Source organism: Mauremys mutica, chromosome 1 (genome assembly GCF_020497125.1).
Source record: "Mauremys mutica isolate MM-2020 ecotype Southern chromosome 1, ASM2049712v1, whole genome shotgun sequence".
In the NCBI taxonomy this organism is placed as follows: domain Eukaryota; kingdom Metazoa; phylum Chordata; order Testudines; family Geoemydidae; genus Mauremys; species Mauremys mutica.
In genome coordinates this window covers 203,416,016-203,443,500 of record NC_059072.1, presented here as the reverse complement: position 1 = coordinate 203,443,500, position 27,485 = coordinate 203,416,016, and the positions used below count along the sequence as shown (strand labels likewise).

The 27,485-nt window shown below is 45.3% G+C and overlaps 1 protein-coding gene across 5 annotated transcripts in view; it reads right to left on the bottom strand.

The window, feature by feature from the left end:
- Positions 1-2,263: 2,263 nt before the first annotated feature.
- Positions 2,264-27,485, bottom strand: part of KCNJ15 (potassium inwardly rectifying channel subfamily J member 15) — a 35,903-nt gene continuing 10,681 nt past the window's right edge. For 2 of the 5 annotated variants that reach the window (XM_045013636.1, XM_045013656.1), the window contains one exon: positions 2,264-4,984. In XM_045013636.1, coding sequence (XP_044869571.1) covers positions 3,841-4,968 — 1,128 coding nt within the window. In that variant the 5' untranslated portion in view covers positions 4,969-4,984 and the 3' untranslated portion in view covers positions 2,264-3,840. Of the gene's footprint in view, positions 4,985-5,742; positions 5,876-7,565; positions 7,674-8,631; positions 8,754-27,485 lie in introns of those variants that run through there. The other 3 variants (XM_045013647.1, XM_045013664.1, XM_045013673.1) reach the window with 3 other exon arrangements.

Sequence of the window (27,485 nt, the reverse complement as noted above, 5' to 3'; positions counted from 1 at the left end):
AGGCTGATGATAAAGAAGGTAAAATTGAATGAATTTAATACAGCTTATGCAATCTGTTGAGATGTGCAATAATCATCAAAAAGTTTATTATTAAAAATATATACAATATATACAAAATACAGTTGCTGTGCTACTTGTGGATTACATTGTTTTGTTTCTGTTTACCATGTGGTGACTCAGAACAGGATAATTCTAAGTAGCCTCCGCTGACAGACTATATAAAGCACTGGAAATGTTTCAAAAGTTTTTCCAAGCCAGTTAGGTACAGGATGTTCAGCAGAAATCTTCACCATTAAGAAGACCCTGAACTGGTAATCTAATATTTTCACAGAATAGGCTGAAGGTCTGACCAGCCTAGTAAGAGCATAACGTTCCATTATTCATGTAATAATGTACATAAGTGTGACAGATAAATAGTTATATTCCAGCCAGGCAGAATTTTAATATCGAATATGCAAGTTCTACTGCCTACACAATACCTTCTTTTGTGCTGCTTTACATTATGGATCAGACACAATCAATGCACAGTCATACCTGTTTTGAACTGAGAGCAGTCTGTCATAGGAAGTGTTCTCACTGGAGCTGGGCAAATACATACTACCAAATGTAACGGTGGAAATTTGTTTGAATATAAAATCATGAATTCACTCCAGTGCTCACGACCTGTTTTATTTGTCTATGCAAACATGAGAGCCATTTTTGCAAGAAGTTTTGCATTTCTTCAGAAAGCAAATGCATTTGCACAGTGCTATACACTAAGGGTGGGATCCACAAAGGGACTTAGGCTTTGCAAAACTGAGTATCATGGTACCTAACTTTTAGATGTCTAGAAAAATCACAGTCACAACAAAGCTGAGTTAGGTGCCTAGGCTCCCTATACAATGAATGGAGAGAGACAGGCACTTTGCAATGGAATCCACAAAAGCTACCAATGATAGACAGGGAGCCACCTAAGCTAGGTAATAGGGGGACACCGATCAGAGGAGTGTGTGCTAAGCCCATCCCCGCTCTCAGAGATAGGCATCTAGCTCTACTCAGCAATTCACAAACAGGAACCCACCCTTTAGGGTCAGGCAGCTTAGGTGGCTAAGGCATTTCTTGCAGGAATGAGTTAGGCACCTGCCTCCACACAAAATGGCTGGAGGAGGAGGTGGTGGTGCTGCCACCCATGTTAGAACCTTTCACCCAGTGGTTAGAACACTCACCTGGGATGTGGGAGACCTAGGTTCAATTCCTCACTCTCTTCTGGAGGGGAGAAAGAATTTGAACAGGGATCTTCCACCTCTTAGGAGGGTGCTCTAAGCATGAGATATGAGATATTCTGACGTGCGGCTCCTTCAGTCTCTTCTGTTGAAGCTGTTCCACTGGGGATAAATAATGAAAGAGTGATCAGAGCAGGGGGACTGGCCCCTGGTTCTCCCATGTCCCAGAAGCATGCCCTAACCACCAGGCTAGGGAATCGTTCTCTCGCTCTCTAGCCCAATGACTACTATTCCACTGTAGGTAAATCATTAAATAGTTATTGGGCTAAAGAGACCAATGGGACTCGATCCAGTAGACAAGCTCAGAGGCTGCCTGTCAGATTGGGCCCTGCACATGAGATAGGTAACTGAATGCCTATCCTCTCTCAGTTCGTGATTCACTCTGGGGCTTAGGTGGGAGATAGGCATCTGGATTCCAGACACCTAGGGTGAGGCAATGGTGCTTGTGCTCAAAGGCAGTAACGTAGGCACCTACGGAACTTCTACCCTGAAAACTTTGGTGCCAAGTGAGTTTAGCACCTTCAGGGTTTGAAAGGAGTTTTCTGGATCACAATGGAGTGAAAACTGGGATTTTGGCACCTAACCCTGAGACTTAGGTGCCTAAGTCTGGGGGTTTAGGCACTTAAGTACCTTTTGGATCCCACCATAAGTGTTCAAGGCCCTCTCAAAATCTCTTTAATTTCTTTTTTCCTGTTTCTAAGACACCCAGGGACATAGTGGAAGGTAGCCACTTAACAGCATGAAAAACTAGTAACAAGGAGTTGAAGACATTGACGAAGCAAATAGCTCATAAACAACCCATTGGCTGAAATTTCTTCATATTTGTTCACGGGGAGGAAGTGGAGAAGAGGCGGGGCCGGGGCGGGGATTTGGGGAAAGGGTTGGAATAGGGACAGGGAGGGGGCGGAGTTGGGGCGGGGCCTTTGGGGAAGGGGTTGGAATGGGGGTGGGGAAGCGGTGGGAAGAGGCGGGGCAGGGGCGGGGTCTCATGGAAGGGGTGGAGTGGGGCCGGGGCCGGGGCAGGCTTTTGTATCTTTATATGAAAAGGTGTCAGTGATGCAGCCCTCGGGCCAATGTATTAGCCCTCATGTGGCCCTCGTGGTGATTTGAGTTTGAGATCCCTGCTTTAGAGTTTTCACAGCTCTAATTCTGGTCATGTGCAAGTGAGCTAAAATTTTTCTTAGCATAAAATCATAGGAATGTAGGGCTGGAAGGGAACACAAAAATGATTTGCCTAAAGGGAAGGACCCAGTGCTTCACTGACCTAGGCCCAGCCTGCATACACGACACACCCAAAGCTCACACTCAGGTCAACAGGGACTTTTCTATGTACTAGGTTTGCCAGATCAGGGCCTCTGGAGTTCACCACTGCCACTGGCAAAAGCACACATGGGGCTGAAAGGAAACTCATTTCTAAATTATATCAGATTGCTGTTCTTCATGTAGAAAGTATGTTTCCAATTCACCACTGCTCCACAGCTTTCTCCCCATTCCCTGACTAATTAAAGCAAGTCAATCTGTAATCTTTGCTTTTGCTATATGTAAATTAATATGCCAAGCATATCCTAACTACCACACCCTCTGACTGCGCCACAAAGAAATCAGCAATCATTCAAATTACATTCCTTTATTAATAGAATGGTTTCATACACCAAAACCGAAATGGATCAAAGGAATGTTTGTCCATTAATGTGGCCAGAAACAGTAAATATTGGCTACAGATGTCATCAAGATTTCATTTAACAAAAATTAAATATGGCCCATGGCAAAACAAGCAACCTTCAGAAATGTATTGTTAAGGCTGCTAATAGAAATGATTTACACTTTATGAAAACAAAAGTCTTGGCAAAGCCAGTTTTAACGTAGTTAATTACTGTTTTGATTCTGTGTTAACTGCCCTCAGCTCCCTCCCTAGATGTTATATACAAGCCTGCCATTAACATGGTAAAAAAACAAATGAGTGTTCAAGAAACTAATGGTCCCTAATGGAGCTGAGAACACCCTTTTAACAAAGCCCAGCGGGGCTATTAGTGTACAAGTCATTTTCCCTCATTCAAGATAAAAGAATGTGTTTACCAGCTATAGTATGTCTGCACTGATTGAACCACACATCTCTCACATTAACTTAGTTAAGACCACTTAAAGAAAATAAAGCACTGGTATGAAAATAAACATTTTAAAGGAGCCTATTTCCTTCTGGAAGCACTGTGTGGTAACTTTGAGATCCCACTGTTATAATTAAATCATGGCAAATATCTATGTGAAGAAATCTTCTCACGGTATCAAACTCCACTTACCAAATGGAAAGTAGTATGTCTGATCTTACAGCTGGCACAAGGCAGATTCTCAAAATAAATCCAACTCTGTTAAGTCATTATGATAAACAAAGAAATCCCACCTAATTAAAACAAATACTCGATTAACAACTTGACTTCACAAAAGGACAGATTTACTCTATATCAAGGCACTTGCTTAAGAGGTCTCCGCTGCATTTTCTTAAGAGCCATACAGTATATAATGTATGCTTTTGTTTCAGTTTGTAAATAGGTGTTACTAATGTTAAAGTTTGCTCATACAATCACACATTGCTTTGCTGTAACAATATTGTTCTCAGACCTCTCTCTCTTTCATCTTCCTGTCTGTATCTCTCTTCTAGTTTCTGTTTTTCAGAGTCCATGCTATAAAAAGTAGAGTCTACACTTCTTCTGATTTGCTCAAACTGACTAAAATCAGCAACATATTTTCCATTTTGAGAGAGAGAAACCACAGGCACAAACTCATAACCCCAGTGGATCTCCTCTGGTATATAAGAAGTTCTGCTTTGGCAGACGGCACTAGTGGATTCTACTGTGGCATTCAAGAGGACAACCAGTTCAAAATCCTTTTCTTTTAGGTTTTGGGGTGTGAGATCTCTTAAAGGGCTACTCTCATCCAATATATGGTAAAAGGTTAAAGGTAAAATCAGAAAAGGACTTTCTGAAGAGGAGTCAACATGGAATTTGACACTGGCTTGGTTGAGCAGGATCCTTTCCCCTTCTTTGGTTTCATAGGTTTGAAGAAGTTTCCCAGAAAGCTGACACTGAATCAGAAGACTCTTCCTCATATTTGCCACTCTGATCACAAGGCAAAGCTCTCCGTTGTGTTTGGTAATTACAGCACAATGACTGAACTTAATAGTCTCAGCCCGTTTTTTGGGTCTTGCAATTTTGGCCAAGAAGGTACCAGTGATAAAGATCTCAATCAAGGTTGTGATGACCAGCTGAGCAACCAGGAGGAATATGGCATGAGGGCATTCCTCTGTGATGAAACGAAAGCCATAACCAATAGTTGTCTGTGACTCCAAAGAAAAGAGAAATGCCCCAGTTAGTGAATTTACTTCCTTGACACAAGGCATATGTTTGGGGGGGAAATGATCCCTTTCTAAATCTCCATGAAGAAATGCAATGGCATAATAGATAACTCCAAAGAGGAACCAGGTCATCACAAAAGTAGCAGCAAACAGGGTAAGTTTGTATCTCCACTTCATGTCTATAACCGTTGTCCACAAATCTTGAAGGTAAAGTAGGTATATACCATCTACTTTGTCAATCCTCACATTGCTGTGACCACTTTTGGACATCACCCGGGGTCTGTGTGTCTTGAGGTCAGCACTGATGATACCGTTAACGAGTGGGGCACTTGACATATTGATTTGAGTGGTGCCCATTTTCAGTTCCTCAGTTCTAAGAAGAGAAAAAAAGAATTCAGTTACTTAACAAAGTTAAAGTACATGAGCCTTAAAAATCATTTGAAAAACACAGGACAGAAGGTACACAATCATGACCGCATTACATATGTATAATAAAGGAACACCCCTGGGACAAAAAGCTACCATCATATAGTGTCTGATATTAAAGCTAGTTGACTTTTTTTTTTTTGGAAAAAAGGAATACTTTGACTTTAGTGACTGCCATATAAGGAGAACTGGACTATCTTATGGTAGCTTGGAAAATAAATTTGACCAAGCTAAAACTCTATGTTAGTACTGTGTTTTTTAAAAAGGAATGAGGTAAAAATTCTTCTCATATATTGTCGCGAAAACAGGAGAGACTTGTTTTGACTACTACATTTATTCCCACTCATGCACTCAGGAGAAGGCTTTCACTAAAATTAAACACATTTTGATGCTTGATTTAGCACGCCGGACCACCTTTGTCTCGCAAAACAACACAGTCAAAATAAGCAAAACAAATTTTGTTCATGGCTAATTAACTTCCATAAGTGATTTAATCAATCATTTCTAGCTCTTCCCTAAACATATAACTAAGCTACAGGGAAACACCATAGTCCTGTGAACACATAAAGGAGAGTTTTGGAAAGAAATAGTTGCACCTGAAAACTCTTCAAGGCTCTTTGTAACATATAATACTCCAATTTCAAAACAGTCAGTGGAAAACAGGAGGCAATTCACAAATTCAGCATTCTAGCATTAGGCCCTGACCTGTGCAAACACAGGAATCAATGGAGCACAAGACTCAAGAAGTTTGTTTACTGTGAACCAAGTTCAGTCCAGATGGAGATTAAGTGGGAGTACATTCAGGACGGAACAAAACCCACAAAGTGCAGGAGAAGGTTGCCTGTGCCAGTTTGATGAGGCAAATAAAGAAACACTGCTTCCAGGACAAGACAGTGGTTGCGTAGTGCAAGGACAGGGGATGTTACAGTAGTAGTTTCCAATAACAAAACTTCCTGCTCTAAAAAAAGCCCACTGTGCATCCTTTGTGCTTTTGGCAGTTCATACAGCAAACATTGGTTTGTTCCATTGTTTTGCTTAAAAAGAAGCTTTAATAAGTGTTTCTTTTTTATGAACCACAGGAAAAAAAAGTTCTCCCTTGTAACTACTTAAAAGAAACTCACAGGAAACTCAAGACCTATTTGTGGTGGGGGGGGGGACGGGACGGGGGGCGGGGGGGGCTGCCCAGGACAACAACATAATTGTTCAGTGTTGTAACTTTCCTGTTATGTCAATAAAAGAGAGTTTTGTTTACTAAATACACTGATAACCAAATTACTGTTTTTCAGGGGGAAAGTAATTGCAATTTTATTTGTATTGCCACACTGTAATTCATTCAGATTTTGTTTTAATCGTTAAAGCTCATTTTCCTTATTTTAGGCTCAGTTTAAAATATATATATATATATATATATATATATATAATATATATATAATATTATATATAATATATATATATATATAATATATATATATATATATATAAAATAGGACTGCACTGATGATCCCAGTAGGAGACCTTTTATGTGACAATCAAACCACCACACACACTGTGCAGCATGTCGAGATAAACAGGAAAAAAAAAAAGACCAAGTGATCTTAAAAAGAACTACAGGAGGAAGCAGAAAAAGCAAAATAAAACACAGCAGCATATGAGCAGCTGCTGTTTAGACAGGCCCAGAATTCAAATGGTGCTGCCAGAGAAAATACAGCTTATGTAAGTATGTGCAACATGCAATGTAAAACTCATTAGGAAAAAATGCATGCCATACATCAACAGGCTCCATTGCCCACATCAAGCATTACCATGATAAGATATTGACATAAAAAGTGCCTAAAATCCGTCCTGATATCAATCCTATCTCCTCTAAAGCTCACTTCTCCATAGTCTCTGCTTCCATTCATGAGAAGTGACGGCTTACAATTAGTTCCCTGCCACAAGTAGCTTTAATCTTCTAAAGGCCAAATTGTACCTGGACTTGGAGGCCATGCAGCAGAGTAAGGGCCAGCCCCACTCCCCTGTGCAGCCTACCAGCATTGCCGCTTTGTGTGCAGCGGGCAGAGCAGGCTCCCCAGAGCTGCTACCTCCTCCCAGTTGTGCAGTTGTGTGAGGCATGGGTGGAGAGAGCCAAGGACCTGCCCTCTCCCCTCAGTGCACCAGTTAGTGGAGTTGAGCTGTTGGGGGATGGAGAATGCTGGGCCTGTGAGGTGGGAGACCGCAATTAAACAGCCCCTTTGCCTAAGCCCCAGGAGCCCAATGTTTACCCTAATGGGCTATAGCAAACCAGTCTCCTCCAAGAGTTCAGGGAGGAGCCAGGGAAGGAACTGTGATTCTAAGGCATGATTCTTTCTCAGGGTTGCTCGTGGCATGGAACAGTTACAACATGTGCTGCCTCTTCCAAAGACATCAGATTTCAGTTTAGCTGTAACTGACCTACAGAATGTGCCAAGTAACCTCCCATTCACCCCTTTACTCAAGCGATCTGCCATTCTGTCCCCAGCCTTTTCTCCACTTCTGTGGTGGGGACTTACACATCTGTAGGTTGCTGGATCTCCCTTAGCTTATATACGAATTATAATAGCTTCATTCTGGTTTTTGCTAGGCTTCTCTCTTGTTTTGTATTTCTATATTATCTCAAGGCTCTCAGCTCTTCAGATACTTCCTTTGGTATTCTGGAATGGATCCCATCTGATCCTGGACTTTTTTCTGACTTCCTGCATTTTCCCTGTTACATCATCTATTCCTGCGCAATTTTGAATTCCTTTAGTATATTTCTTCCTCTCACGGGAAATTCATGTTGGTTTTCTCTCACTGCAAAAGTACTTCCTCTGTTTGGTGTCATCCTTGCTGCATGATTAGCGGAACAGAGGCATTGCCATACTGTATCAGACTAGCAGCCCACCTAATCCAGTGCCAGATGCTTCAGAGGAATGAACCCTTTAGTAACCAGTTATGGGATAACATGCACCTAAGGTAAATTTTCTCCAAACCCAAATAGTTAGAGATTGGTTTATACCCTGAAGCTTGAGGGGTTTTATCCCTTCCAAAGCTCTTGATTTTTAAAATGTTTTCTATTTTAACAGGATAGTCTTGTTACTCAGATAAATATCTAATACCTTTCTGAACCTGCTTAACTCTTGGCCTCTGTGATATCTTGTGGCAATGAGTTCCACAGGCTCACAGTTAGCTGTCTGGATAAGTATTTCCTTTCTGTATTTGCCACTTTGCAATGTCATTGAATGTCCCCTTGTTATTGTGGAGATTAGAGAGACAGACTGAACAGAAGTTGTCAATCAACCTTCCCTAAGTCATTCATTATTTCATATACTTTTACCTGATCCCCTCTTAGTCAGTTCCTCTCTAAGGTTAACAATCTCAATCTTTTCAATCTCTCTTCATATGAGAGCTTTTCCAAGCCCTGAATAGTTTTCATCACTGGTCTCTGAACCCCCTCTAATTTGGAAAATATCCTTTCTGAGATGAGGTAACCAATACAATATCCCAAATGAGGGAAAGTCACTGAGTTATATAATCTCATTATAATATTTTCCTTAATATTCTCCATCTCATTCCCTATGTATGTTTATATACAGGCACCTTAAAAGATTTCTTCAGGGTGACTTCCTTACATCTGGAATTTTTAGGTCTGTCTTGATTCCCTGCCCAGCTTTTATTCTACTTCTTTTGCTTTCAATTTTTTCCTGAATCAGCAAACATTCCTAAAACAACAAATTTACATTTTTCAAAGAAACATTCTCAATAACATTTGCTAGTTGCAAGGGAGCGAACTAGTTGTTTATCCTGAAGTGAAAACTAGCAGGTTACTTAGCCAAAATACCCTGTTAAAAAAGAAACCAAACCACACCCCACTCTAACTACAGAATTAATTGATAGCTTAAAGAAACAGTAGCATAATAAGGGAAAGGAAGGAGTAGTCTCAGATTTATATTGTACTGTACTGTGCGCCTAGAGGCCGCATGGACCTGGTGGCCACTTTTTTCCTGGAGCCAAGGTAAGTGACGCCAGGACCCTATAACCTCGCCCGCACCCCAAACCCCTCATCCCCGGTCCCACCCCCAGCCAGAGCCCTCACCCCCCCCACACACCCTAACCCCCTGACATAGCCTGGAGTCCCCTTCTACATCTCAAATCCCTCATCCTCGGCCCCACCCTAGAGTCTACACCCCAAGTTGGAGCCCTCACCCCCTCCTGCATCCCAAACCCCTCATCCCCAGACCCATCCCAGAGCCCGCAACCCCAGCTGGAGCCCTCACCCCCCCCACACACCCTAACCCCCTGCCCTAGCCCAGAGTCCCCTTCCACACCCCAAACTCCTCATCCCTGGCCCCACCCCAGAGCCACCCCCAGCCAGAACCCTCACCCGCTCCTGCACCCCAACCCCCTGCCCCAGTCCAGAGCCCCCTCCTGCACCCAAACTCCTCATCCCAGAGCCCGCACCCCCAGCTGGAGCCCTCAAACCCTCCTACATCCCAACCCCCTGCCCTAGCCTGGAGTCCCCTTCCACACCTCAAATCCCTCATCCCTGGCCCCACCCCAGTGCCTACACCCCCAGTTGGAGCCCTCACCCGCTCCTGCACCCCAACCCCCTGCCCCAGCCCAGAGTCCCCTTCCTGCACCCCAAACCCCTCATCCCCAGCCCCACCCAAGATCCTGCACTCCCAGCCCAGAGCCCATACTCCCTCCCGCACCCCAACCCCCTGCCCCAGCCTGGTGAAAGTGACTGCGGGTGGGGGAGAGTGAGGGAGGAATGGGGGATGGAGCGAGCCGGGGCAGGGCCTTGGAGAAGGGGCGGGGCATGGGCAAGGCCTCAGAGAAGTGGGGGTAGGGGGCGGGGCAAGGGTGTTCGGTTTTGTATGATGAGAAAGTTGGCAGCCCTAGTCACGCAAGGTTCAGTGGGTTGTACAAGTGTCTCAGGAATTCTCACAACTTTGTCCACCATCCCTCTGGGCTACACAAGTGCTGCACGGTGGCAGGTTCTGCTCTGTGACAGTTGACCAGCTAGACCCTCCTCCATGTTCCAACACATGGAATCAGAAAGGTGGGCAGTGCCTGAAAATGAGCTCCTCACCTTCCCCAGGCTGCAGCATCCAGTAATAGAGCTTTGTCACCCAAAACCCTGGACACTTCCAGCGACTGTTACTTCTAAGCTCCGGCCTGGGCTCCAGGCTGCAGTAACAGTCTCCTCTACAGCTGGGAGCAGGGAAGGACAGGCTGGTAGCCCATGTGATCAACAATGCCAATATTTTTTTTAAATAAATTGCTTTTTATTTGTAAAGGGGCTGGACCCTCAAGCCTATAAATATATCCAGGGGCGGCTCTAGCAATTGCACCGCCCCAAGCAGGGCGGCACGCTGCGGGGGGCGCTCTGGCGGTCGCCGGTCCCACGGCTCCGGTGGACCTCCTGCAGACGTGCCAGCGGAGGGTCCGCTGGTCCCGCAGCTCCGGTGGAGCATCCGCAGGCATGCCTGCGGGAGGTCCACCCGAGCCGCGGGACCAGCGGACCCTCCGCAGGCATGCCTGCGGCAGGTCCACCGGAGCCGCCGGATGACTGGACCCTCCACAGGCATGCCTGCGGGAGGTCCACCGGAGCCGCCTGCCGCCCTCCCGGCGGCATGCCGCCCCAAGCGCGCGCTTGGCGCGCTGGGGTCTAGAGCCGGCTCTGAATATATCTGCCTGTGGCTGATAGATCAGTTCCTGAAGCTAGCCATTTAATAGCCTGTCCATTTGGCTCTCCCCAACTACCAGTTGATACTAAGGCACATAAAACAGAATCCAATGGATGATATGAATAACTCTCTCTGACTGACCTTAGACATGCATCTCTCAGTGAAGGGAGTAAAACATCCAAATCCAGTCATGGTTTTTCATAAGTTTTTCTCTGCCTGACTGACATTTGGTCAGTGGAGGATGAGGTCAAATCAAAGAAGTCTGGGTGTTCCATTGTGTCCAGCAGAGATTCATATCTCTCCAAGGGCCTGATCAGGACCATTGCTATTGATTTTATGTGTAAGATGCTCAGGTACCACAATGATGGGCCGAAGAATAAAAGAAGAAAGAAAGAAAGAAAGAAAGAAAATCCATCCAAGTCAATGATTCCACTGTTTCCAATGGGCTTTAGATCAGACCCCCCCAACAGGTTTGAGGAACATAGTCCCTGCCACTGCCCATGTCCAGTAGATAAACAGAGGGTTTTGCTGTCCACAGAGCTATGAATCTGGAATCCTTCATGAGCACCATTTTTTTAAACAAACTAAACCGTTACTAAAGTTTGTTTTTCTGTTGTATGAAACAAGTTATAAAATGCTGCTGGAACAGAGACAAACATTTATGCAAAGCGTCACCAAGAACCTGTTATGTTCAAACTTTTTTATGAATGACTTTTCCTCAGTAACAAAATGTTCAGAACTTTTTATGTAGCTCTTCCTGGGATATTATTTTTTCAAATTCCTTAAGTTCAAAGCGCTTTCATCTTTACTCTTTATTAGCATAGCCAGGCATTCTGACTCCTAATTCCTGAGCGGTGCTCTGCCCTCCCATCACCCTTCCCCTAGTTCATGTTGTGCAAACCTTACCTGTCTCTTTAGGAGAGCAAGTCTAAACAGACACTAGGTCACTATGAAGTCACACTTTCCATTTCTGAGGCTCGGAGTGATAGAATTAAACTGCAGGTTACAAAGAGCCATTATCAGCTAAACATGCTTATCATCATCATACTTAGCACTTCCCCACTGTATCACTTACAGCTTCAAAGCACTGTACAAACACTATTTAATGCTCACAACACTGCTGTGAAGCAGGCAAGCATCCCTAGCCTGCTTTATGTAGCCAGAAAGGAGCAGAGAGAGAGGCCAATGTCTTAGCCAAAGCTGCATAACAAGACAGTAGCCGAGTCAGGATTAGAACTCCGGAGATCCTAGAGCCTACACATTTTTTGTCCAGTAGGCTTTGCTGTAGGAGGCTCCCCATTTCTTTTCCCCTTACCTTGTTAGTGTGCCCTCCTGGGGTCCTCCATCCCTGGGCCCTCTCCCTGCTTCCCGCTGGGGTGTGTCTTTTCCCCGTGAGGTATTCCTTGGTGTCCTGTTTTCCCTTGTCCTGGGATGTATCCCCTTCCTGTCCTGCCCTACTTAGCTCTTTGAACTAAAGGGGCTCTACCTATTTACACGTGTTACCACATTCACCCCCACAGTATATTGGTCTCCTACATGTTTTATTTATTGCTTTACAAGTATCTTATGTTAGGCAAGGCTGATAGCACCACCTACAGTGAAGGTGGTCTAACACTTCCCATTATCACACCCTGTTTTCAGTTATAACTTTGCCAAACTTTAACCATTTGGGCTCAAATTTTCCATGCTGAGGGTCTGCTGCAGGGTGAATTATTTATGGGAGTTTCAGCCAAAATGGTTCAACCATTTCCAAGAATGAGGCTAGGGAAAAATATGTTGTTTTATGTAGTGGCAAGTGTCCACAGTTCTGGGGCAGGCCTGTTGTGTGGCTAGCTTTGGGGATAGAGACCTCAGGGCTTCCAGTGTCCATGGTTGCAAGGCACCTCGTCTCTGGCATGGAGCCAGGAGCCTGGAAACGCTGGGAGCCCCCACTCTAATTATGGCTTGGCTCCAGTCTCCATAGCAAGTAGCCTGGAAACCTTGAGGTTCCCAGGGGTTCTAGGATAAAGCTGCGGAGCCATAACCTGGAAACTGTGGGATTCTCAGGACCTCCCGGCACGGAGCCAGGCAGTCTTGGGATGGATTTCCCAAATGCAGCTCCTGGGCAGCCCCATCCTACAGACTGCCCTGGGATGTGGAGACCAGGGCTTCCAGACTCCCAGGCCAGCTGGCTCCCTGGGTTTGGGGAGCCATTTGGCCTGTCTGTCTGGAAGTCCTGGCATCCCCAGCTCAGGTAGTCCGTATAGCAGGGCCGCGCCTAGCCACAAATCCTGTAATCCAGTCCCTGGCAGTTTGTGGTGAAATTGGCAGGATTCTTGTCAGGTTTACTGCTGCTCACTCCTGAATCCTATCAAGATTCCTGTCAAGACAAAAATCCTATCCATTTCATGCAGCCTAGGGGAGCCTTTTTCATTTCAGAAACACTCTGAGTCAGCATTTTCAAAACAAACCATTTCTGGAGTTTCAGGTTCACAGGAAAATGTCAAAACATGGTTTTGGTCCAAGTCAGAATGAAAAATTTTTAAACGTGAACATTTCTTGTGAACTAGAAATGCTCAGTTTAGACCATCGCTAACAAAGAGCTAATTTCTAAGCAGCCACTTCGCTACTGAAGGTGCTTAGCCCTCTTAGCACACTTCACTGTGAGAAACACTGCGGACCAAGGACTTTGCCGCACCAGATAATGCAAAGGACTTTATGGTGTGGGACAGTGAAGTGCAGTTCACTGAATGGACTTTCCTTAGTAAACCTGAATTATTAAAATGGTGGTGGTACCTTCAGGCAGGACCAGGCAAGCTGCTCCTTTGGGACTGGAGGAGACCTGCAAAGAGACACTTGGACTACTGATTCCAACAATGAGTGGGTCTTGGTGGATGGGTGAGGCAGTACAGTCAGGGGACTCCCATAGCAGGGAGGACGGAAGTTAGGCAGACTACCCCCAAAGTTACTGAAATGGTTTGGGTTTATTTGCATATACATTCTGATGCTGCACTTTCCCAACTTTAGCACTGGGTTCTCTTTCCCCTAATAAAGATTTCCATCTGTGTACGCAGTCACAGAGAGCTTGTGCACAAGAAAGTTCAGTCTGTTAAGGGCTAGGGTGCATTTAATTTTCCCAGGTTTCTGGGAGGGGGCTCGAGACATCAGTTTAGTTATTTGGCAAGAGGGACCCTATTTATATTGAACCTGGCCCTTATTGCTGCTGTTAACTTCCTGGCAGAAGGGTTACCTATATATATACCTTAAGAGAAGCTCACACTGTTGCTACTGATGAGGACTAGTACTGGTACCTGCCTCCCCTGCTGTATGCGGCAGAATCAGAGACAAAACTAGAAGAGGAACAGTCCCAATGAGAGGTGGAGGGATACAGTGCGAACAGCCAGACAGATGATGAAGCAGAAAGAAAGGCAGCATTTGTTTCTTAGACAGCTTCTGCACAAAGGGACCCTCTGCTGGCCAGGGCCGGCTCTAGACCCCAGCGCGCCAAGCGCGCGCTTGGGGTGGCCTGTCGCCGGGAGGGCGGCAGGCGGCTCCGGTGGACCTGCCGCAGGCATGCCTGCAGAGGGTCCACTGGTCCCGCGGCTTGGGTGGACCTCCCGCAGGCATGCCTGCGGATGCTCCACCGGAGCCGCGGGACCAGCGGACCCTCCGCAGGCACGTCTGCAGGAGGTCCACCGGAGCCGCGGGACCAGCGACCGGCAGAGCGCCCCCCGCAGCGTGCCGCCCTGCTTGGGGCGGCGCAATTGCTAGAGCCACCCCTGCTGCTGGCACCTGGGGAGCAGCAGCACTAAACCCTCACCCAGGGCTTGTCTTTACTACCGTGCTAGATCAGCGTCGCTGCCTCATGTGCTCTCCCGGGACATAATTACTCCACATAAATGAGAGGCAGAAGCTATGTTGGTGGGAGAGCATCTCCCACCAACGTACCACAGTGTAGACAGCACTTTAAGTGGATGTAAGTCATGTCGCTCGGGGTGGTGGTGTTTTTTTTTCCACATCCCTGAGTGACATAACTTATATCGACTGAAGCGGTAGTGTAGACAAGCCCTCAGCCTCATCTGCCTCAGAACCAGAAATGGGGCAAATCAGGACTCTCCCAGGCAACCTGGGGCAGCTGGTAAGTCAGGCTTGATTTTTGTTAAATGCTGATGCTCAATTTTGCTAAACTGATAAGGATTGTTAATTCTGGATCTCAGCCTCTGTGTAAGCAGAAATATCACTGGTCAAAACCTTTATCCAGGGGCTCAACAACCTGGGGGGCAAGGGAGCGGGGGGTGAGACAGTGGCCTCCAATTGCAGGCAGATTATTCATCCAGTTGTAGGCTGGACACTCCTGTCTTTGTAAAGTTTATCACCCTGTTCAGGACTGATATAAAATCAGGCATGGTTTTGTCCAGTATCATTACGACGTGGATGCACGGAGAACGTCATTTTACAGGGCACGCTGCTCCACCCCTGCCAGCATGGCCTCACCATTGCACCCCAGGATAGAGACTTTTATCAGTGATATTTCCACTTGGTTTATACCATGTTATGTGTTACAGTCGGTGAGCTCCAGAATTAAACATCGTCATCCATTTAGCAAAATTGATCAGCAGCACTTAAACAGCAAGTCGGGCTCACCCTGTGCTGTGACTGTGCATGTGAGGTCATGCTGCTGGGGGCGGGGCAGCAAGCTCTGCAAAATGGCATCCTCTGTGTGGTGTGACTGCGCAGCAGCGGGGTCGTGACAGCAGGGGTGGGCCCACACCACTCCAGAAGTCCATGCAACCAAGCTGGATGTCCTGTATTCTGGGGATGCATCAATGGCCACCCTACCCACTTTGGCCCCTGACCAGAGCAGGACATTTGAGTGGCATTGTGCCCCCACGCACCAGTTTGCAATGCCACTCACTGGACAGCTGGGCCACTTGGAATAACATTGCAACACCCTGTGCCTGCTTGGCCCCCCCAACTTTTGTAGTCTTTCTGGTGCACATGGGCATGGGGGCCTCCCAGCTCCTGGGGAGAAGTGGAGCAGAGGATACCTGGAATTCCCAGCATGGTGGGAGGACTGGAGCTGGGCTTTCAGTACTTTCTGGGGAAGTGGAGATGCAGAAGGAAGATGGGATCTGGGCCTCCCCAAGCTGCCTACCCCCTAGTGAGGATGGTGCTGTTCAGCCTGAGTGTCTCACTGAGTAAGAGCATGGAGCTGGGTGTGGGGGCAGAGAGGCTGCGGGGCTGGGCGCAGGGAGTGCATGGGCTGAGAAAGTCTGGGGCCACAAGAAGGGAGTGCGTGTGGAGCTGGGTGCAGGGGGACGAGCACAGGTCTAGGTGCAGAAGGAGAGAGCTTGGGGGCAGGCTGCAGGGCTGGGGAGGGAGAATCCTGGTCCCCTCCTCAGGAAAAGTCTGGTTGTACCCCCGTCTCTAGCCATCTGCCATACCTATACTGCCCCCATTACCACATTGTCTGAGTACTGTATTTATTAACAACACCTCGGTGAGGTAGGGCAGTGCTATTATCCCCCTTTCCAGGTGGGGAAACTGAGGCAGAGAGAGAGAGAGAGGCTAAGCGACTTGTTCAAAGTCACACAGGGAGTCTGTGACAGAACCCAGGTCTCACAAGCCAGCACCCTAACCATTGGCAATCATTCTTCTCCCCAAACCTTTGAAATCTATTGCACGTTACTTCTCACTATACATGCCTAATGATTTATTAACGTTAACAGGAATAGGCTCTTTGATGTTCACTTCAGCCATTTTCTACTTAGCACCATTTCTCCTCCACACAAGCACATAGTAAGAGACACTCCCTGCTCCAAACTCCTCAGAAGCCATATAGACAAGGCAGATAAAGAGTGAGAAGAAAAACAGTGGCACAGCAAGGTAAAGCGACTTGCCCAAAGTCCCACAGCAGGTCATGGCATTGTCAGAAAGAGAATCCAGGTCTCCTGGCCCACAGAGTTCAATTCACTGGTCAACAATGCATCTAAAATTAACTAGAATACACTCGTTTTTCACACGTTTCCATTTAACTTCTCAATGATTTCAACCCAAACCAGCTTTCCCAATGCAGCATTGTTGCAGAGTGGAGCAAATATATTTTAAAGTGCGCCGCTCTCTGCTGGGAGCATAATTGCTAACAAAATTGACAACTCGGTAACTCACAACAGTATTAACTTATCCTGGGCTTTTCCTAGTCAGGAGTTCAGCAAGTAGATGAGGAAGCAGACCAGAATCTGTCTTAGGCCCCAGCGACACTTAGTGAAATGGAGAGCACAGTTGCACCCATAGGTATCACTTTTAAATGGGCAGGGTTTCTTCATCGTAAATAAATTAGGAATAAACAACAACCTGGATGACTCAGAGAATTCGTATGGGATACAAGCGCTTTTCTTGGTCATTGGTTCAGTACTGGCCCACAGGCACTAGTCGTGATCAATATGTTACCATTTGTTCGGCTTTCTAGGAACTATATACGACCGGAACCTAGCTGGCGTAAATTGGGGCAGGTCCATTTACTTCACTAGAACTTGGACAATTTATAACAGCTGAGCATCTGGCTGATAATTTGTTTAGGTCCCAGAATAATTGATCTGTCGATGCAGGATTTTGCCCAGGGAAGTCTGCCGTGTCCCCTCTGTCACCAATTTCAGTTATTCTTTCTTTCTCTCTTTTAACAGCCCAGACCTTCCCGCTGCTACATCTCTCATGCTTACTCTCTCTCCAGCGGAGGTTACTATATGTGGCCCAGATCATAACTCTCCATGGAAAATGCTAGAAGGGTGCCGGGGCCTCCACAAAGTTCCCCTCACGGATCCTCCTGTCAGTTGGTCAGGGATTTCCATCGAGGAAAGGGGGGCTTGGTCCCCACAACTGAGGATCTTAGGATGTCAGTGGAAGTCAGGACCATGCACTGCCTTTGAAACCCTCCTTAAAGAGGATTCCACAGCCTGGGCTGGGCTTTACTCCCCGCGGGGTTAATTCACTCCTGAGTTTGCTCTCCATGTGCTTGGGGAAGGAGGCAGGAGGAGTAATGCATGACTTGACCAGGCACAATCTGCCCTTAGGAACTAACATAGTAGATCAACCAGACCCAGACTAACACAGCTAACCCTCTGATAGTAAATCGGTTACACAATGCCATGCTATAGGCGGCTTGGCTGTGCTTCCATATATTGGTTTGCTCTGAAGAGCTCTTTCTTTTAGGTAGTTGCAGGAAACTATTTCTAATTCATTTCAATGCTGCCTGCATGTGCTCTATTACAGTCAAGTTGGGGTTTGTTTTTTAATTAGTCTCAATACACTTGCTTTTATAGCAGAGGGTAGGTGTGGCACCAAGGTACGGCTCACTGGAGGGTGTCAAAATTTTGCTATGGCAGCTTTTGTAACAAACTAACTCCTTTATTCAGCACCTAGATGGGCTACACATCATCAGTACTGAACAAAAAGTGGGTGGCTGTACTAATCAGAGGAACCCCCCCACCCCGTTCTCCCCAAACACGCTCTCTCTCTCCAAAATAATTTTACTTGACACACTATAATGAAAATACCAAGCACAGCTCTGAAGAGGGCTCAGTAGAAAGTTTATGATGAAATAAAAACATTGCATCAACCTGGAAACATCTTCACAAAATAAATTTCTTCTGGTATACAGGAAGCACAGCATGCTATTTAAAACCATACTACAGCTTTGTAAGGGAAGAAAAGGGGCAAGGAGTACAAAGTCCTTTATTAAAAGGTCAGTATATTGTTGGGTCTTTTGCTCAGCTCAGATCTAATGTAGATAGAATCTAATCTACTTGGGGAAATACCGCATATTCTTTCCCAGAAATGGGAGGGACCCAGTCACTCTACTAGAGTTTTCCGTCTCTGAGAGCTATAGGCCAGATTCACCTGTACGCTTCAGCTGCTATGCAAAATAGCAATAAATATAACATAACCTGCTAGTTAAATCAGATTTATGGCTGCTTTGAATGACCAGAGCATACCAGTGAATCTGGTCTTATGATTTTACAATATTATAAAGCGTGTTTCCAAGAAAGGACGATACCTCTTGTCAAGGTTTCATCTCAAAACTTGTTATAAGCTGGTTTTCTCAGGAAGTACTTGTGCTATGCAGAAGAATTCCATTGCCTGTGTGAACAAGTTCATGCTGTGGAAGGGCAGATGATAAGACAAAGCATCTTTTTTCCCCATCTAAGTCTATTAGTTTTTAAAGCAAAGCTTTAATTTCATTCTGCTAAACACTAACTCAGGCCAGGTCTACACTACATACTTGCTTTGGTATAACTACCTTGCTCAGGGGTGTGGAAAATTCACACCCCTGTGCGAGGTAGTTATACTGACCTAACTCCCCTCCCTTCCCCATGTAGACAGTGCTTTGTCAGTAGCAGAGCTTCTCTCGCTGACCTAGCTACCACCTCTCACAGAGGTGGAGTTACTAAACCGACAGGAGAGCTCTCTTCTATTGGCTTAGAGCGTCTTCATCAGAAGCGCTACAGCGGATATGTTTGTAGTGTAGACCTGCCCTCATAGTGCCATATGACAGCATTCTGCTCTAAGCTCAGCAACTAAAAAACCCAATTACAGCAGGATTTCACTAATTTGCACAAGCAGCTAGGAAACACACTACAGGTTACTACGGTCTGGGTGAAATTTACTCCTGTATAGTTGGCCAGTACAAGGTCTATGTGCCACTTAAGCTACACAGGCATAAGTGGGAAGTAAATGGTGCCTTAGACTTCATGCTGGTCTTTTGCACAGGGGTGAATTTCATCCTTTGTTAATCAGTAAACAGCCATGATGAAAAAATAAAACTATATTTTCAAAATAAAAAACTGGGACACTTGTGTAGCCATTATTTTTAGGGCTGTGACATAGCCATTCAAAAGATAAAAGTACACAGTGGGTAAAAATGTGGCTGCGCTGAAGTCAATAGCAAAACTCCCACTGTCCTAAAGGGTGAAACCCTTGCACCCTTTATTTTGAAAATGTGTGCTGGTGTCATACTGCCAGCTTCTGATACAGCAGTGACACATGCATGTTACTCAGAGTGGAGGATTTTCTTGCAGCTACTTTGGGTTTTGAATGAGCTGATCATGTATTACTGAATAAGCATGTTGAACACTCACTCCGAGTTAAAGAACAGCTTCAAGGATGGCCACTCTCGTTTGAGTTTTTGCTTTAAGCTCCAAATGTTGTAAAGCACACAACCACTTGTTCCCTTGAATTGTTTGTTTCTAGTAAATATAGAGCAAATTCCACTCTTTAGCTCCTAAACAGACAAACGTGAACTGATGCAATGAAAAACTGGTACTGTCTGGTAAAATCAAGACATGGAGTCACCTTACAGATGATTCATCAGTACATATACTTTGTTCATTTATTCTGACCACCTCAGGTTAGCTTTCACTATGTATAATAGCACTATCAGAAGATAGTACTCTCTTATGACCAGTAGTGTATTTTGTAACAGTAATTTTTGGTGCAGTAGCAGGGTCTACACAGACCTATTAATGTGCAGCACCATTGTGTGCTTTAGAAATTACATCCCTGTAATGTACATTCCCCCACCACATAGACATGTCACTGGTAACATGATTTATCAGTGCGACACTCATTTGCTGCACCTTCATTGAATAGTGGATTGAAAACGAGCAGTTGCAAGTATGAGCAGGTTTGCCTATTAACCAAGTGTTAATTTGTGAGGTGTTGCTTGATCTAGGCTTGGTTTGGAAACATCTGGTTTTGAATACACATTCCTCTGCACTTCTTGCCTACAGAATTGCTGGGTTCAATTAGGAAAAGTTTTCAGATCGTGACACAAATGGAACTTCTGAACTGACTCTTTGTGATACCTTAGCCATATCACTCATGTCCAACAAATACAGGCCTCGGAGTATTCTCTTTGAGCTACATCTTCAAGTTCTTCATCAAAACGCCCACTGAGTTTTGCCAGCAGGCCATACAAACAGGCAGTTCATGTCCCCAAAGAGGCCCCTCTAACCTATGACTGGCTGCTAACTGAAGCAGTGCAAAGGAGCTATAGCAGAATGGAGAATTGGGCCCTAAGCCCAGACAGTCAAAGGTACTGAAGCACCTAACTCCCAATGGGAGTTCCACGTCTAAAGACCTTTGAAGATCTAGGCCTACTGCTCAACTCCGGCAGCAGCTGCTGGTGCATAGGCCACCGAGCCTTCACCATCACCCACGTGGATAATGGCTTAAAGCTACAGTCTGAACTTATAATGAGCACGGAAATAGTTACACTATGAAACTAATGGAATGATATTTAAAATGCCAATGGCACTGTCAAAGTGCTTCTTTTCACTACCAGCTGAGTGTATTATTTCAGGGCAAATTTCTGTTTCTTTCCTCACAGGTCCATGCATGTGATCAATTTATGGTTTAAAAGGCTTTCTCTCATACACACACACACCCATATATGTTTTCCACTGAAGTCTGTGCTTTTTCCTAGACCCACCCAAATTCCAGTACATAACTCACTTGTGTGCCAAGTTTTCATACTCTCCATGCAATGAATGGAAAAAATACCTCCCCCCCGCCACTTCTGCACATTTCTGGGGAGAGGAAGGAAAGGCCTCCAGAGGAATTTGGTTATACCTGTTGTTTCAGAGCAGAAACATGAGAGTTCCACTGTTAATGAGAACATTCTAGTGCTGCCTGTGGAAGGAAGTTTATGGTGTTGGAATCCCAAACTATTTGATTGTGTTTTCAAGCCATAAATATAGAGTGCTACAGAGATTTTTTTAAAAAAATTATTATAAAGTGAAAATAATATAAACTACTAGATTGTGCGGCTCCCTGCTCTGTTTATACAAAGTATTCCAATTACACTCGTGAATGCATTGATGTTTTATGAGGGAGGGTAAACAGAAATCAAAGCTCAATGGGGAGAAATATTAGGGAGCTTTATAAGGAAATGGTAGCTTGCAGCTGTAACCTCAGAGCCTCCCTTTAATCCAATATGGCAGGGGATTAGAGAGGGTTTGTGAAAGGTGCTGGACTGACAGCACTGCTATCCTCTCCTTATCCACAGTGCAGAAAGGAGAAAGGCTGCAGCACTGTGGGCTTCCCCACACTGCCACAATTGCTGCTCTAGAGGGAACCACTTTTAGAGCTGAAGGGGTCCCCTGGCTGCACTCCTTTCCGAGCCCCACACTATCTCCAAAGCTAACTGGAATGCTGTAGTGTTCTGAAAGGCCTGATTCTGTTACCTTCACTCACACTGCATAGTAGCTTACTCCACAAGTGGCCCCACTGAAGCCAGTGTCCCAGCTCATCCCCATGGTGGTAAGGCCCTCAGGACAGGCTCTGGGGGAGGAAATCTCTGCAAGCATTTCCTCATTGGGGGGGAGAGGAGTGTCAGCTTCCCTCCAACCCGAACCTGATGATTCCCAGGCTATCTGCTGGAGGTCAGGGCCATCCACACAGAGCTCCTGGGCAGTATGGCTTCATTGGGCTGGGTTGCAGTGGCCACTGGGATCCCATATGGTGTGGTGCTCTGTGGAAAAGATAATACAGCCCCAGGCTTCTTGTTTTCCAGGTAAATTCCAGGGGAATGGAAGGGAATGTGTGTGTCCCCTTGGTCCTTTGCCCATTTTCCCACTGTAGTCTCTGCCCCCTCCTGCAGCAGAGACACCCCCCTCCCCAGACCTTCAGAAGATCATCATGGATTCCAGAAAGGGAAAGTGCGCTGTGGGCACGTGCAGATAAGGAAAGAGACTGTGAGCACCCCTTCTGCATGGGTCATCTCAGGGGCACGCTCTGAGCCAATGGAACTATTTGTGGAACAAGTTACTACTCATCCTAGGTAAAGGTAGCAGAATCCATGCCTAAGCTCTTTATTTGGGGGGATAACTTTGTGGTATTCAGTCCTAATTTATTTTCTCTTCACTTTATGGCTCCTTAGGAAATCCTTGTAAAATCTGTGCTATGCTGCCCTGCAACATACTTCAGAGAACAATGGTACATTCCCAACAAGATAAATACCAGCCTGTTTTTCAAAGTCAGCATATCTATAACTTCACTGAAGGGAGGTTGTATTGCTTGTTTATTTACACTCCATCTTATCTTTATTATTGTTTCTTTATGATCCTGTCTCAGCTCAAAAGTTCAATGATCTTATGCACTAGGGAACTTGAGAAAGTCTAGCTTTGATCACTGAAGAATTAAACTGGATATTTCTTTCATGTTCTGCTGAGACATAGGTTTGTTCTTTTCTCAGAGCTCCCCAAATTTATTCTTAAAACTCTACAAAATTCAACAACTTGAGTAATTATATTAAATTATTTTTGTCTTAACTTTTCCAGATGCCAAGAAGGTCATAAGTTACACTTTGATGTTTTCCAAGTCATCTGCTTTACCAGAATAGCAAATATGACCCTTCCCCAACTACCTTATTATGTCACTACTAGGTGTTTGGTTGACAAGGATAACTTATCAGGCTTTTAATGGCTTCATAATGTGTATCACAGAAGAGAACAGAGAAACATTTAAATTTAAACATGAGAGCTGGTTGGAAAGTGGGGGTTTTTCTGCTGAAATTTTCAATGAAAACAAATTATAACTTTTCAGTTTTCTCATCAGAAATGCTACTGCAGTGACTCAAAGGAGTTGTAGTCTGAATGCCTCATTTCTGTTCTCTTGTATAGGCCAGGCTTTTTGGTCTCCCTTCTTGGGGAGGGGAAGTGGTGCATCATAGGAGTCCTGGTCCATAGAGAAGAATGGGGTCATGAGAAAACCAAACCACATCCTCACCATGAGACACACAGCAGCACTTCCTGAATCAAAATGTTTCAGATTTCAACTGAAAACATTTTGGTTTCCAGGTGTCTGGTTTTGGATGAAAAATGTACATTTTCCATCAAAATCAGGCACTTTTAATGAAAGATTTTGTTTAATTGAAATCCCTTTTTTTTTTGATCAGCCCTAGTAAACAGCCATATGTAATCTCACTGACTGATAATCTTATATAAAGGTAGCTCTTCTATCATCAATTGTTAAAGAGAAGTGAATCTAACAAGGAGTTCGGAAGCTTTAGTTGAGAGGTACTGTAGGCTAAAATACTACATACTATTACAAATCAATAAATGTAAGGAAATATTTTCGTGTTTTTACTACATAGCACACTATGAGTCACCTACTCTTGGTGATAGATGATAAAAAAAATAACTAAAAAAGACCCATGAGCATTAATTTGCAGTAGTGTATTTCAGCGGAATCTGTTTGTAACCACAGTGATGGATTAAAGACAGATCCAGTCTTCACACTCCAAAGAGGCACAGAGCACTGTGTTTCCATTATGGATTATGCAAATGATACAACATTGTGTCATCTTGATGCAAATATAACATCAATCCAGAGGCCTTCATTTGTCCCTGTGTTAGCAAAGTGGCACCCCTGGGAAACCCATGAGTTACAAAAGGAACATTTTCTGTGTGATACAGCATCCTTTGCTTCATTCATTAAACGAGTGAAACTTCTCCCTTTCTGTTGGCAGCTAGACACTACAACAGAGCCAAAATCCATCCCTTCCTCTGTGAACCCACTGCCAAACTCTGGTTCATTAGCTAGGTGTTTTCTAACTTGCCTTCTGCAACCATGTGTTCTCGGCCCTTCTCCTCTACCTTATGGCCTAGCCATCCAAAGGGCTCCTGCAAAGATAATTTTTCTTTCCCATTATTCTGACCATGACTGCCTCTTTCCTCAGTGCTTGCACAGCCTTCCCTTCCATTACTGCACAAAAGCATAGCTCAGGGTAGCCCAGCGGATTCAGGGGGGCTGGGGCAAAGCAATTTTGGGGGCCCCATCCATAAGAAAAAGTTGCAATACTCTAGAATACTATATTCTCGTGGGGGGCCCTGCAGGGCCCGGGGCCTGGGGCAAATTGCCCCACTTGCCCCCAGCCTCTGGGCGGCCCTGGCATAGCTCACCTTCAAAGTTTCCCATAACTCTGCCTTCATCCACTCCTACCTGGCCTCCCACTTCTTCTGAGTCACTTCTGACTGCTCCTATTGTCTCCTTTGCTGATATATCACCCTGAGATTTCTCTCCTACCACTCCATGTGCCTGGAACAGCCTCCCAATTAACATATGTAAAATCCCATCTCTGGCTGCTTTCAGAACAACTTCTCAAAACACATCTGGTTTGATGAAGTATTCCAGCTATAGTAGCTACATGCCACCCTATGTTTGCCTATAGAGTACCTGTATCTCTTGTTTGTACTGTATCGTATTCCACTTGTGGTGTTAGATCTGAAGTTCTTCAGGGCAGGGATTCTGGTCTTTGACTTCAGCACTGTATAAATAATACATTCAAATTATGGACCACATTCAGAGCTGATATAGATTAGAAGTGGCTTAGTAGTTTGGAGGTATGTGTATTGCTCATGAAGACAAAGGACCCACCTTCAAATCCCACAGAAGCCCCTTCAGGTGGATAGAGATAGGGCTCCTATAGGACGTCAACCTAGATCATCTAAAAGTTTCTTCTGGCCTTCACATCCATGAGTTTAACTTATATATGTGTAAGTTACGCACAGAGGAGGCAGAAGAGAGGGATGTAACAGGAAAACAACTAACTGAAAATATAAGATAAGGTGTGGGGATGTATCTTATGCTTTTCCTGCCCCAGTTCACCCCTTCTTCCATCTCCTCTTCATGTAAACTGTACCACCTTAGACTCTCTTGTACTGACTTACTGATGCATAACTTACATCACTGGGAAGAATGCAAAAAAAGCAAACCAGTGTTGGCACTAACACAGAGTAACAGACAGCAAGACCAGCCTGAATAATTCAGATGGACTTTCAGGACCAAAGAGTCATAGAAATAAGGGATGAAAAAGACCTGTTAAACCATCTAGCTCCATCCGCTACCAAAGTGTGGTCTCACAAATCTAATGCTGTATAGGTCTCGCAGCTCCCTAATCCATGATGAGATCTAGGGCTTGGCTACACTTGCAAGTTAGAGCTCATTAAAGCAGCCTCAGGTGCCCTAACTCCTGACACGTCCACACTGGCAGGGCATGTAGAGCGTCCGGACTCTGCAGCTGGAGCACTCCTGGTAATCCACCTCCACGAGAAACATAACGCTTGCTGTGCCCAGGCTGAAACACCCAGGCATCAGTGTGAACGAGCTGTTGCATTACTGCGCTGTTATTGGCCTCCAGAAATGTCCCATAATCCCTTGAAGTCAAGGGTCCACTCTTGTCATTGTTTTGGAATCGATTGTAGGAATGCGGATATCCGCTTTCAAAGCTCCGTTTCTGACAGTGGACATGCTTATCTGCTCTGGGACAAAGTAACCATTACTGTGGAATGCTGCTGCTGTGAGTGTATGTGTGAGAGAGAGAGACCGGGGGAGGATGGTCTGCTGCTGTCTGAACTTACAAGACAGCATGCTGACATACTCTCAGCACCCCAAAACACACTGTCTCTCCCTCCACATACAGAGAACACATTCCCTGTCACACTCCACACCCCCATTGAAAAGCGTGTTGCAGACACTTGCACGCTGAGATAGCTACCACAATGCACTGCTCTCTGTAGCATTGCAAGAGCTGCTAATGTGGCCACACCAGTGTGCTTGAATCTGTAAACACATGGCAGCGTTTTTCCTGCTGCTGTCTCCAAAGGCTGGTTTAACTCCCAGTGCTCTACATCTGCAAAAGACTGTGATCAATTTTTTCTCTGTGTCTACCGGAGATAGGACATGAAGCAATGGGCTTAATCTTCAGCAAGGGAGATTTAGATTAGGTATTAGGAAAAACTTTCTCAATCTGAGGATAGTTAAGCTCTGGAAGAGGCTTCCAAGGTAGGTTGTGGAATCTCCATCACTGGAGGTTTCTAAAGACAGGTTGGACAAATACGTGTTGGGTATGGCCTACATTTACTTTGACCTCCTTCTGCACAGAGCAGGTAGATTTAATGACTTCTCAAGGTCCCTTCCAGCCCTTATTTCTATGATTCTACATGTATGCAACTCCAAAACTGGTATTGGCTGTTTTCAGTTGCACATTTCATTGCAAACTCATCCAGTTCCCTGTCCACTATCAGCCCTACATCTTTTGTAACATCACTTAGATCTCCCAAAATGATATTTGTTTCTTAATTCTATCATTGCTTCTTAGGCCTGGTCTACACTAGGATCTTAAATCGAATTTAGCAGCGTTAATTCGAACTAATCGCTCAACCGTCCACACCAGGAAGCCATTTAATTCGAACTAGGGGGCTCCTTAGTTCGAATTTGGTACTCCACCCCGACAGGTGGAGTAACGCTAAATTCGCACTTGCTAGCTCGAATTAGGCTAGGTGTGGATGCAAATCGAACTTAGTAGCTCCGGGAGCTATCCCACAGTGCACCACTCTGTTGACGCTCTGGACAGCAGTCGGAGCTTGGATTCTCTGACCAGCCACACAGGAAATGACCCGGGAAAATTTGAATTCATTTTCCTGTCTGGGCACTTTGAATCTGACGTCCTGGCTGGACATCGGGGCGAGCTCCGCAGCACCTGCAACGATGCAGAGCTCTCCAGCAGAGGAGTCAGCCCAATGCAAGAATAGAAAGAGATCCCCAGCATGGACAGACCGGGAAGTCCAGGATCTGATCGCTGTGTGGGGCGAGGAGTCTGTGCTGTCGGAGCTGCGCTCCAACAAGCGTAATGCAAAGACCTTCGAGAAGGTCTCCCAAGCCATGACACAGAAAGGATACAGCCGGGATGCGATGCAGTGCCGCGTGAAAGTCAAGGACCTGAGGCAA